The sequence below is a fragment of the Melozone crissalis genome, unplaced genomic scaffold (assembly GCF_028551555.1).
Source record: "Melozone crissalis strain CALT ecotype California unplaced genomic scaffold, PUWL_Pcris_2 ptg000016l_1, whole genome shotgun sequence".
NCBI classification, from domain to species: domain Eukaryota; kingdom Metazoa; phylum Chordata; class Aves; order Passeriformes; family Passerellidae; genus Melozone; species Melozone crissalis.
In genome coordinates, this window is record NW_026535794.1 from 18058945 (window position 1) to 18072578 (window position 13634).

Here is a 13634-nt window from a genome sequence, read left to right on the forward strand (position 1 = left end):
GTCTCCATGTTGTGATTGAGGCTACTGATAGATAAGTCCCATGGATGGTCTGGTGGTGGGGGATGTTGTTTGGTTGGTTTGAGAGTTGGGGATTTTTTTGTTTGTTTTTTAAATACAGGTGTAGGCTCTGAAAAATGTAATGTGGGAAACCCTTACATCTACAATGAGACTTTTATTTACATAATTGATTTGTGAAGCATTCTGTATGGTAAAAAACACAAACCAAAACAGTCTAAAAAGGTAGCAAATCTGGATGCCAGTCCCATGCCCCATTTCTTTAGGGATAATTTTGAATTTGGGTACTGAACACAAAATAAAGATAGAAATTGATTGCTCATACCAACTTTAAAAGGGCTTGAATGATTTTTCCAGAATAGATGGTACAATGTATCAATTATTTCTTGTGTTCACAATTTTTCACCTTTTCAGTGTTCAGAACTGAGACCATACCTGTTTATCTGTTTAGACAAGATGACTATTTATAGCTTTGATTGCAGTTGCCTGCAACTGTCACGTAAAGATTTTTCACTTGTACAGTACTGCACATTGAGGTCTGTAAATTGATGAGAAGATTAAAAATCAGAGGGGCTTTAGAGGGCATGCAGGCTGGATGTGCTAGCTTTTTTAGTTGTTTTTTTAGACTGATATAATGGGAAACTATTGCTTTGAGACTTACTTTTTATTTGAAATAATATTATTTACAAACATAATGCTACTTACTGATTTTTTACTGATAATTCTGTTAGTGCATGTTAAGCTGCCAGTGATTCATGTAGTTTTTTGTAATGCCATCTGATTTTTCATGGATGTTTTCATTGCTCAGAAAGAAGGGTTAATTGCAATATTAAAAACAAGGTTTTCATTTTACAGTGCATTTAAGCATCTGTTGTATGTCCTTGCAATTGCATAGAACAGGAAATGATGCTTTGAGATACTTTGTGCAGAAACCTTGTACAAAAAATTCCCCAGGGAAATGATGCTTGAATAATTTTTAGTAGCCTGGGATTCTTCAGTCCTTGAACTCGATTGTATGCATTCTGACTTAGATTTTGAGGACTGAATCTATAGAGAAATAAATATACAGGTCTTCAGTAAGGACTATGGCACAATGATCTTTGGTTTTTTAGATCTTAAATGAAAATGAAACGTTCATTTCTCATTTCTTGTAATGCAAATGACTCTACCCAAAAGACAGATTCTCTTATGGATATGAGATACTTATGTATTTGTAACTTAATATTTTATTTGCAAGGAAAACTGTAGGGACTTTGCCTTCAGTAGTGTGTACTTGTCTGTGCTAAACATAATCTGTTTCTTGCTTGCTGTCTTGCATCCTTGTTTTGTTTATGTTTTTGAGAACTTCTCTTGTTCCTTTTTAAAGCTTTTTCTGGCAAGGGATATTCTGATATGTGTGCTGTGGTTGGAAGTGTCAGAGGGTTACTGAACAGATGTTGATTCTCTTTATAAATCAGATTCTTGCTTGTTTGAAGTGGTGGCTGAAAGTTGCTATTACTGAACATATCTCACATTTATTCCTGATACTGCTGGCTTTTTCTGTTACCCTGTTGGCAGAGCTTGCAGGGGGTCCAAGGCTGGCATGAAGTTCACCTTTCCCTTTTAGTGTGCTCTTTCAAGAAATAATTGACTTTGGGTTTATGAGTAACCTCTAGTTCAGTAATTTGTGAATGCTAAACATTTAAATGAAATTAAAAGGAAATTAGGGGTTCTCTTTTTACACTGAAATGCTGAAACTCCTGTTTCTAAAAGTCAGTGAAGTTATCTGTATGGGTCTGTTTTGAACTGAGGTTGCAGGACTTCTGTATGTAAATTATAGTCTTTGCTTGTTACACATACTAAAACTACTTTTGGCTAATTAAGGAGGGTTTTGTTAGAAAAAAGATGGAAGTATGTTGAAGACTTAGATTTTTTCAGTGCTACATTTAAGCTTGCTAGTTACCTATTTGTAACTATGGGTATTTGCTAATGGACATTTTTTCAGTATCTGTGGTTGTTAGATCATTTGAAACTTTGCATCATGTCTTGTGTATAAAAATCTGAGAGAAGAAACAAAAGATTGCAAGGGAATATTAAATAGAGGGGTTGCTTTGAGTCACTTGATGGAGGAAATCACTGTCATTTTTTAGAGGCCAGTGATATTTTTCTTACTAGGAGCTATTTCTTTTGCCAGTTTACTGGGATCAAGATGTTCTTCCTGGCTCCAGTTTCTGCATGTGTTCTGAGATTGAAAGCCTGAAAAGCAACATTTATATGTGCAGAACTGATAAAATGCTCTTGTGTTCAGAAGCTGAACAGAGTGGTTAGGAACTCCTCAATAACAAACTCCATCCTTAGGCTAAAGGATTATGTAAATTTTACTAATCTTTGCATTGTTTGAACTTTAAGCTCAAGCCTCTCATCTTGGCAGTTCTGCAGTGCTCACTAATTTTTCGTTCATTAGTCATCTAATTGCAGAGTCTTCTTGGTTTCACACTAGCACTTTAAAACATGAATGAAGATGATAAATGAGGACAGACTAGGCTGAGATGGAGTCTTGATATTTATAACTGTTCTTGCCAGAATCTGCCATTAATTCTTCCAGACTGTTTGGGAGAGCAGGCTGTTAGGCTGCTCTGGTTTCTCCATATTTTCTTGTTCCTGAAGCAGCTCCATTTCTTGGCTTGGCTGTAGTGTCCACTTGTGTGTTTTTCTCTTGCTGAAAACAGGATTGTTGGAGGTAGGGAGGCTGGTTTTTGGAGCACTTACTGCTAGTGTTTGCTGGTTCTCCCTGTTGGACAAAAGCAAGATGTGGGTTTCTGAGGACAGACTGTAGCATCTGTGGACAAATGTGTTGTGTTTTACATACCTGAATGCAAAGTGTTGTTCTAGTGGATTAACTCTCACTAAGGAGCTGCAATATTTTCCTTGTAGTAATGTGTTGGTCTCCTTGTGGTTAGAGTGGAAATGCTCTGTGTAGATGTTGGTTGGAGCTGGCTGAGTCCACCTTGCCAACTAGCACTGCAGTTTGAGATTCCAGCTCTAAGACTGAAGCAAAAGAGATTATTTTGGAGTAGGACAGGGAGAAACTGAGCGGTAAATTCTGGCACTGCTCAGCCAGTTGCTGAGCCACAGCAGCAGAGCTACTGGAGGACAAGAAGACTATTATTTCTGTTTGAATACCCTTTGAATAGGCTATAGGCTCTGGTATCTAAATTTGTTTCACGCATCGTTGAACTAGAATCTTTAGAGGAGGGTCATAGAATTTTGCATGCTTTCTTTGTGTCTCCTGCCTTTGAGTGCTGGTGTGGCACTCACTTGGAAAGTTGAAATGGAAGATTTTATATAAGGCTGAGAAAGTAGATATTTTAATATGTTGCTTGAGTCATAGGTATATAAAATTACCCATAAGAAAAAAACCCACCCAAGATTGCTTATTTGATAGGAAGGATTGCAGTAGGACTGTAAAAGGAAAGGGGATTTTTTTGCTTTTGTGTTTAGAATTCGCATACTGAAATGTTCGGAGACAACAGCTGAGGGTGGAAAAAGCAAAGGTGAAGTAATAGATATGACTAGAGAAAAATGTCTTACTGGAGAAATCTAACCATTTGCATGTTCTGTTTTACTTGTCTTAAGTGAGGAGGTAGTAGTCAAGAAAATCATCCCTGAATTGTGTGGGAAGGAAAAATTTGTTTTGTACTTGTGTATGTGAGATATGTACAGCCAGAAATGGGGTCCCGGAAGTCACATGTTTATCTCTAAAAAGAAGGCAAACAAAACATGCAAGCTGTGTGCATCTCTTAAGGTTCCTTCAAGTCTTTCATTGTTGAATGCTGATTTTTTAAATATCTAACCTAATTTAAAATTCAAGTGTTATTCTATGTGCAGTATGACTGGAGATGCAATGGTGTAAAGGGTGCTGCTTTAGCATACACATTTGAAAATACTACTGATCTTCAGGTTGTTTTGGTTATGGGGGTAGAAATTCTATTTTCAAGTGTACAGGCATGTCAGGGAATTCTTATTCTTGTGTTCTTTTTATTTTTCAGTGCTCTATATTAAAACTCCTCTATCTTTTTCTCTTTTAGGCATCAAAAAATAAAGATGGAAAAGAGCAGAGTGAAGCTGTATCACCATCGGAGGAGGAAGAAACTTTCTCTTGGCCTGGTCCTAAAACTGTCGTGCTAAGGAGGACATCTCAGGGTTTCGGCTTCACCTTAAGACACTTCATAGTTTACCCTCCAGAATCTGCAGTTCAGTTTTCTTTTAAAGTAAGTGGAATTAATAATGAAGCCCTTTATATAAAGCCTTGTACCTTTTAGGGTCATAAATCCCAGTTACTTGAAAGTAAATGTGTTTATAGATCTGTCTTACACAGATGAGAGATCCCTTGTAAGGTGGGTGGGTTCATGACACTGTTTAATAGTTCTTGCTGATCTGTTCCAATAAAATGGAATTGACTGAGTTTGTTAGTCAAAAATAATTGTATCATGGATAGGAACAGTGGTCATTGCAGAATAGGTAAGTATTTCTCTGTAGATTCTTTTTGCCCAAAGCCAGTGTCATTACTTAGTCTGTTCTAAGTTATGTTCACTTCAGAACAGGTAGTTCTGAAGAAGGATGTTTGGGTTTTTTTGCTGTTGTTGTTCCCCTCCCCAGTTGAAATTTGTCACATCATCACATTAAGAGATAAAGAAGAATGTTTACCTTGGTTTCTGAGTATCCTAAACTCAGTTGTACATTAGAAAGACAGATTGTGTTTCAGTGTTACATTCTTTCTGCTGAAAAGAGGATCTGCAGTTGAGATGAATATAAACAAGGTATATGCTGGCCTACATTAAAAGACAACTTTCTTAAAGTATTTTACATTTTTTTAAATTTAAAACAAGAATATCTGAATGTTAAGTAGCTAATTGGTCTTCCTTGCTCAAAGCATGTACATGTTCTTTTTTGTGACTGGAGCTTTTGAAAATTGCTGTAATATGAGGTGTTGAGAAAAAGTCCATTTAATAATGAGAGGAATTTGAAAATTGAGAGAGGCTGTTTCTTAGTGAGTTCAGATAACATTTGCTCATTTTAAAGGCATCAAGTGTAGTAGTTTTCATGAACCATGCTACCGCTCAGTTTTGCTTTTGCTTTTCCAGTCAGGCAGAAGAACAAATCCTTACCGAGCTGGGGAACAGGTGATGACACTTTCTGGAAAGAGCATGTGGTGAATTGACTCATGTGTCTCTGCAGGTGTCTTTCAGTTTTCTGTCTTTGCCTGCCCTTGGTGGCTTTAAGATTTCTTTTGAAGTAGAAAAAGCTTTGCAGAAGAAAGTTGGTGCATTTTTCCAGTTTACCTCGGCTATTCAGCCTTCACTTAAATGCCCAAAGTTTTTTCCTTGACAAGGAGTGACTGAAGTTACATGGAAGTGAAACTGTTAGCAGTATCAGGTGATTCCAGCATTTCTGTCATTGAGCACAGGTAATAGTAGCCTCTGGTTGAATTCAGTGTGAAACAGAGGAAGGAGGGTGGGGAAGCCTTAGCCTTGAGCAGAGCAAATGACATGCACTTGTTAGCATCTCTCAACAAGAGCCCCTATTTGTGCTGAGGGTGAAAATAAACAGCATAAGCAGGATTAGCCTCCTTAACTAAGAATTGACTGGATATGTTCTGGAAAAAAGCCATCACTAGATGTCTCTGAGGGAGTCAATATGTTTTTCACATGCAAAAGGAGACAGGCACAAGGGAAGGACATTATAAAAATTAAATATCAGTCCGTCCTTTCTAGTTCATATCTGGTGGTTTGAGAGACTCAAGCAGTTATTAGTGAGCCCAGCACCTTGTCTTGAAGCTCTTAACTCCCTCTTTTTCTGCAAGAGAGATCTTCATGCCTTCTTAATTTTTTCTCTATTTCTTCTCTGACACGTTTGAATCTGGTTCATTCATTCCTATTTCTGTCTGATTTTGAAAAGGGAATAATGAAATGATTGGATACTGTAACACCTTTATTCATGGATTCAGTTACATATAAAGATGGTAAGGATCATTTGGACAGAGTCCTTTTCCTGAATGGTTATATTAACCTGAATGGTTATATTCTCTTCTCTTCCTTTTAATGTCCATGAGGTGAAGCAAAAAAAAGTACAGATGTTACTATTTACGAGTATTCATATGGTAGCTGTTGTAGAAATGTATGTACCTGAGTTATGGAACAAAAGAATGAAATTCACCTGTTGTCATCCTGATCCTAATATGAGGCAAATCTGATTTCTCAGCTGTTCAGTAGGATCTTTGATCAGATAAGGTCACCAGCTAATTACAGTCTCTGTCATTGATTGTAAGCTCAAGTATCAGTCCTCTCTCTTTCCGCATTGATCAAAATTGTAAATGCCTCAGAAGTCACAGTTGTTTCATTTTGCACTGCTCAAAGGGAGAATAATAACAATGAATATTATTTGGTTTTCTGTAGTAGCCTTGTCCCTCCTTCACACCTGAGGCTGCAGCCACTGCTGATATAAGACAGAGATGACAGCTGGATGTTGAAGGTGCCCTTTACATAACAGCTGGAGTCTCTCAATTCTGGACCTGTTTCCCAGAGCCACAGCCCCTTTGTTATCACAAGTGTCAGTGGGATGCTGGTGCTTTCCCTCTAGATGAGTGCAGAAGTCTCTATTGTTTACCTGAGGGTAAAAAGCATTTTACCTTCTTTATTTTAGTGTTTGTTAATTCCTCCCTGCCCTTCCCCCCAAGGTAAACTTGCCCTATGATCTCTTAAATTTTACTACAAATCAACATAAACTAGTAGAGATAGTGAAAAGAAAGAAAAATATCTAAAAGTGCTTTTGAACAATGTTTCTACATTCTTGAGAATATATATATGTTTTTGATTTTTTTAATACCTACTGTAGGTTCCCATTCAGAAATACTCATGAAAGTGTCTCCATTCAAAGTTCTGCTCCTGTTGCTTGTGTTTTGCATGTTTGAAAAAGCTGTTAATGAGTCAGGTGGAATCCTGTGGGAAGAGGAGGACAAGATTCTTCACAAGGGGCAACAGTAGCATCTCAAGAACATAGAGCATAATATTCTTAGCCTGCAGGGTGTGGTAAAGATCACACCACAGCTGCATATTCCATGGGAATTGGAAGGTATGCTGGAGGATGCTGCTGCTTGGAAAGCCACTGAGGTGAATTTTCTTGGAAGCAAAGAACTGATTTTGCTTTAAATACAAAATAACTAGAAAATTTGAGTTAGTCCATCTAAAAGTAAGAGGAATTATCCAGGTGAAAATTATTTCTAAAATTGCTCCTTCTTTCCTTCAGGACAAAGCTGTTCTAATTAGCTGAGTAGTTAGAAATATTTTGAAATACTGCCTATTAGTCTCAGAAATTGTATTTGATTAAGTATTTATTACTCTATGAAGTTTAGAAAGCAAGCAGGTGTTTTCCTTGTTAGGTAATTTTACTTCTTAAGTGGTAGAACTTTAAACAAGGTTAACCGTGGTGATCTTCATACCAAAATGTTGACAAGAAGGTAACATAAGTAATATTTTTATTTTTTTTTTTTTTTTTAGTTTAAGCATGCCATTTTCCTCCAGTACTTTCCAGTTGTGTGATTTTTGGGATCAGTGAGCAGAAGGAGACTCTTCAAGGTTGTGTTTGGGGTACATGTTTTCCTCTAGTAGCAGTAGTAGTACTGAAGACAAAACAAACTTGGTTCAAATTTCAGGAACCATATTCAGACATTGCTTACAAAATATTTTCTATCTCTTGCATATGCAGCTTGAATGGTGAGGTGATTGAAGTGTAACCTTTCCTGCCTGGCTTTCAGGGTGAAATATGCTTGCAACAACACAGAGTGCAGTCTGAGGCTTCATGGAAGTATTTCATGGGGTTTACTACATTTGTTTTCAAATAATACTGTTCATGTTGTTTCTGTGGGAATGTTTCATAGGGTTGTGATTAGTTGTCTTTAAAATAGCTATTACTCTACATTCTCAAAATAAGAGCCTTAATTCTCTAAGTTAGAGTGTTGTAGAGAATGTAGGAGGTACCAAAATACAGACTTAACCTGTACAAGTTCACTTCAAGCCTTTGTATCTTAGAGCTGCCTATGCATCTTTTCAATTTATTGAATTTTTAATATGCACTCTTTCTTCCTCTTTAGGATGAAGAGAATGGGAATAGACAAGGTATGTCTTGTTTTTACTGTCTTATAGATCCAGTATATTGAATGCTTCAACTGTGTAATGGACTTGAATTGTTACCTAAGAGCTTGAAATTTAAAATCACTTCAGTGTGAGCATCAAGCTCATTGATCAGTCACTTAATTCTAGGTTATACCAGTCAGCTCCCCTCCATTTTCATAGCTTTCTCCTTCTCACATTGCCTTTATCTGCTTTCTTTCTTAATTCACTCATAAACTTATTTTTTATAAATTTATGCTAAATCTCCATCCCAGTTAATTAAAGTTTCTCTTTGATATTTAGCTGTTTTCTCATCCATGCTTCCTTTTTGCTGATATCTTACTTTTCCTTTAAAAGAGTGAAAAACATGTTGATTTAAGGAAGATGGTTTCCAGCTTGGAAACCCCTTCTCACTTTCTGTTTCCCCAGTCTGTCATGACGGTGAGGTGCAGGGGCAGTGGGATTATGTGCATTGGGTTCCCCTGGTGCTCTGCCTGCCACAGTAGTGCAGCTGGCTGGGGGACAGCATGGGCTGACTGCTGCTCTGTTGGTGGCTTCTCATTTCCAGCAAAGCATGGGACCTGCTTCCAGTGTGCCTTTAAGTACCTCCTTTAGTTGGAAGACAAGGAATATATGTGAATTTCTGTTTCCATTTACTTTGTGTAGTTGTGATATATTAAAAGCATTCTGGGAAATATTAATTTATTTGAACTTTCTTACTTTTCTCTTGGAAGCAGATGGATTCATACATTTCATCCTCCTAGTTTAACTCAGCTGTCATCACCTGTGTGTTAAGCAGTGAAAAGTTAATCTCTTCCTACTTCTTATCACTCCCTAAACTTGAAGCATCCTTTATCTGTTTTGACTTAGGAAAAGGCAGGTTCCTTTAGGAAAGGAAGGGAATTGATCTTTTGTGCCAAACCAGTATGGAAGACACCACCTGTGGCCTAGAGAAAAAAGTTCTGTGATGTTCTTGTTCTTGCAGGGAGAGCTCAGGCAGCTAAAGACGTAATGTAGGTCTGTTTATCTAAAATGTTATCTGAGAGGTATTTTTCAGTAGAGAAACAGCAGTGAACAAATCCTTGGTTCACCATGAGACCTGTCAAGGTGGAAACAAGATTACTTTCTGGAAATTTTTATGTAACTTCTAATCCCATGAATCATAGCTCAACTATGGCTTATTTATAGCACCATGGTATGTTGTATGCCTTGAAATACAGATCAGAGGGCACAAATGCCCTGAAAGTTAACAGCATTCTCATGAAGGAGAGAAGATTGGACTTGTCCCCCTGAAAAGAGAAGAAACAACTGTGTGGCAGAGGATGTAGATGTCAATAAAAATTAACCTGCCAGTTTTGTGTATTAAACCTTTAAAAACAGCAAAATGGGACGAAGTGTGTTAGACACTTTTCTCCAGCATTTGACATGATCTTTGGGGGTTATAGGGTGGATGAAACTATTTACATTGCTGCAGGTTGCCTGTTCCCAAATAAGGGGAGCAGGCAGCTTGTGCGGAGAGAGTGAGCAAAACTGCAGGTGTCATTTCACGTGTTGGCAGCAGCGATGTTTGTGCAGCAGCAGCAGCAGCAGCAGGAGGGGCAGGAGCTCCGTGCCGGGCATCCCGGGATTGCCGGAGCGCTCCGCGGCCCAGCTCGGCCCCGAACCGCTCCGCTGGGAACGGCGCGCCCGGGGCCGGGCGCTGGAGCCACCTGGTGGCCGGTCCCTGTATTGCAGCCAGATTGGGAAACGGGCTCTGTGAAACCCTGCCGAAATTAGCCGGAAACACCCTATTGAGAAACACGTCTCTTTTCAAGTTTGTACGTGATAATTCTCTTAATTCGCTTGATCTTTCTCTCTGAAAGACTAAGCTAAGGGGATCCAAACATTTTGTTTTTGTGAAGCAGTGTGTGCCAGTACAGAAGTGTCTATTTTTGTGTCAGTTTTCAGTGAAAATTTATAATTACCCGCCCTTTATGCTTTGCCCTTGTCATAGATTAAGCTTACCTGTTAAAAAGGAGGGTTTCATACCAAATTCAGCATTTATAGATTTGATTAGGTGAGTGTGGATTAAAGCATCTCTATTGCTATTGCCTTTCATTGAGACCACTTGAATATTTTTCCAAAGGATCAAAGCACCTAATTAAGTCTAGAGGGCAGAAGATAAAAGCATGTACCCTGATTGATGTATTCTAACAGTGAAAGAAATATTTTTTGTATTTTTTAGGGTCTGGTATAGAATTTTAGTATATAGTTAGATCAAGCTCCTGGCTTGCATTTATCTTCCTTTTGGTAAGCAGTAAAGTTTCAAAGCATTTATTATGGAAAGTAATGGCAATTTGTCCAGGAGAGCTCTTAAATAGGAGTGACACCAGAGGGAGATGATGGCCTAAAGGCAAGATTGGGTTGTTAGGCAAAGGAGTTAGGTGTCTCCTGGTCACAGCATCCTCATGGTCAACAGCAGGGACAGAAAGGGAGCACCTCAGCTGTGCACATGAACAAGAGAGAGCCTACAGGACAACAGCAGGGAGCTCTCGTGCCTTTTTCAGGAGCTGGCTGGAGCCCCTGCACACCCCCCAGAGGGTGGTGGGATCTCCCGCAGGGGAGGGCCAGGGTGCTGCAGGGGCTGAGCAGAGACGCTTTGGGAAGAACAGGCTGGGAGACCACAGGGCTTGAGTTGCCTTTGTGGTCCAGTTGTGAGGACAGCGGGGATGCATGGAGCTCTGGCTTGGGATGATGAGGAGCTGGTTTAGAGCCTGTGGCCAGGATTTGTGGGCAGTGTCTTGGTGGGTGTCTGCTGCTGCCCTCCCATGGAAGAAGTAGCCAAGGCTTTCTTCAGACAAGCCATGGAGGCTTCAAATATGCACATGCTGCTTCTTGAGGGAGACTTTAGCTAGCACCCTGTTATCTTCTGGAAGGGCATCAAAACAGATTTGCCCCAAATATTTTGTTATTTTTTTAAGGCTATTAGTTCTTTTCGTACTTTCACTGCTCCAAGTTGTTGATCTTATGCCAAGTAGTTGAAAGGCTTCTCTAACTGGGTGCATTTTATCAGAAGATACAGATTTTCCTCTGTGGATTAATTGGTCACTGATTGGAAACTTTTATCAGCATTTACTGCTTTCCAGAGAATCTCTGTTATACTGACCAGCCTGTATTACCTATTTCTTGGAGTTGTTACTCCCAGAAATAACTTGGAGTATTTATTTTGTGTGTTTTGAGAGTGTCTTGCATTGAGTTTGCCATTCTTGCTATTTTCTGGAGTTGCTCTGTTTTTATACTCAGTTATTTATTTAAGTGGTATCTCACAGGTAGAACTCTTCCAGGAGAGCATTTTAGGATTATTTGGAGACAGACTGAAAAATACCTGTGCCTATTAAAAACAGCATTCTTATTAAAAACTTGCACCTCATTAGGTATATCAAGACCTAATGAGTGGAGCTGGAGGAAAAGCTCATGCCATTTGATTTGATTGTGCATTTAATATGATTCCATATCTTCTTGTTCTTCAAACATTACTTCAATTGTAAATGCCAAAACACAGGTTTTGTACATATGAAAGTAGTTTCTTGTAAATTGTCCTAAAATGTGTTTTCCTTTTAAAAGTTTTGGCTTGGTGATTGTGATTAAAGTGAACAAGGATAAGCATAAAGAAACAGATTGAAAGACATTTTATCTTTCAATAGAACAAAGCTATTTTGTGTCTAACATAGTACCTGGAGATCCAATATCATTATAATCCAGTATCTTTTTTTCTTAATAGTATGATCTTGCTTTTTGTACTTTTATCTACATTTCTGTGTAGAAGTACCTGTACCAACTAGGACCTCCTTTTTCCATAAAAATTAAAGTCAACCTTAGGTACATTATTCAGTGTATTTTTCTGTAGAGTCCCAGTGTGTGCTTGTTAACGAGACCTTAGACATGTTTTCACTGAGAAGTCTAGAACATTAGATTTTATCACCAGGCTTTTTTTTTTTAATGTGCCTAAATATGTATGAAAGTTTCTACCCTTCAGTTGTCTATGCTAAATAGTTGCAATTTATTACCTGTCCTTCTTCAGCTCTGTGCAAGTCTGCTCTGGCAGGGTAAAGCCTTTGAGAGAAGGGTGGAAAAAACACAGGAAAAGGTTTTTTCCCTGCATTACTGCTGCTTACATAAGGCCTGGAGTTTTTAATATTTCATTTCTTTTAACAGATTGTTGATTTCTGTAATGTAGTTTGTGTTCTCCCAGGATTTAATTTAATCCCATGTTTTTTAACATCCTGGTCTATCGGCTCAGTCTGTTATGAAATAAACATATTGTGCCTGTGATGATGGGAGCAAGGTAGGTAAGAAGAGGATGAATGTGAAGGCAAATATGTGGAGAGGTCATAGATGGCTGGGGTGTGAGGGTCCAAGGCATATGGTAGCAGAACTAGGAGTAAAAGACAAGAGGTGTTTAAGAGTAATGCTTCAGGATAGTGGGACAGTAAATTGCCTTTTTTGTGGATTTTTGATCCAAGTTAAATTTTTAACACCTGTTGAGAATGCTAAAAGAGGACTGACAGTTTTCCACTGAGACCAGAGCCTGATGATTCCTTATTCCCTTACAGTACATCCAGAATGTCTAATGGACTCATTTTCCAGCTTGTCACATGTATAATGTTTCTCAGTGGTTTCTGTTGAGTTCAAATCATCTTTGACTTTGAATAAAAACATGAAGTGTAATTCCCAAGGATTTAAGGGAGAGTCCATAGATTGACCACTCTAGATAAAAATTGTATTGCCCTATGCTTATCTAATGACTATAGTAAATCCTCTAGACTAATCATAGATTAAATTTTAAACATAAAAAGGTTTCATTTGAGAGAATTGAATGAAGTCATAGTAATGGCAAATAATGCAATGAGAAAACAGTTTTGGAGAGTTTGTAACTAAGCTGAACCTGTGTTACATATTTTCCATAACATTGCCAAATTATTTTCTCATCTTCTCCCCCTACCTTGGCACGTAGATAGGGTTGAGGTTGTATTAGTCAAATGGTTTACAGAAAAGTAAGCGAAAGAAGAAATACCATTTTGGAGTTGCCTAATCAAAATGCCAGAGGTGCTTTGAGAAATAAGTATGTATTTTTCCTGTGTTAGAGAGTTGAATGCCAAGTGTTTTTCTGCTAAATGACTCAACAGCACTAATTTACTTATCACATTCTTTCAGGGGCTCATCCCTGGCACTGTATTTCAGCTGGTGTTTTTCGGTTGAGTTGCTTTGAGCTTGACAGTGGGTGAAATGAGCTCTGCTGGGACTGGGTTGAGACCTTTGGGCTCCTTTTCCAGAGTGGATTGCTAGCGGAGAAATGCTTACTATGTATGAAATTCACTTTGCAGATTATAATATGCAGAATGAGCTGTAGTTGGCCCCCCTCAGTTAGATGTAATCCTGACAGGTTTGTGATTTATATTTAATTAAATACAATCTCAGTTAATAAATGTAAGT

At 38.3% G+C, this 13634-nt stretch overlaps 1 protein-coding gene across 4 annotated transcripts in view; it reads left to right on the top strand.

The window, feature by feature from the left end:
* ARHGAP21 (Rho GTPase activating protein 21) overlaps window positions 1–13634 on the top strand; it is a 110078-nt gene that overhangs the window by 41036 nt on the left and 55408 nt on the right. For all 4 annotated transcript variants that reach the window (XM_054273261.1, XM_054273264.1, XM_054273262.1 and 1 more), the window contains 2 exons: window positions 4083–4265; window positions 8144–8168. In XM_054273261.1, coding sequence (XP_054129236.1) covers window positions 4083–4265; window positions 8144–8168 — 208 coding nt within the window. The remainder of the gene's footprint in view (window positions 1–4082; window positions 4266–8143; window positions 8169–13634) is intronic.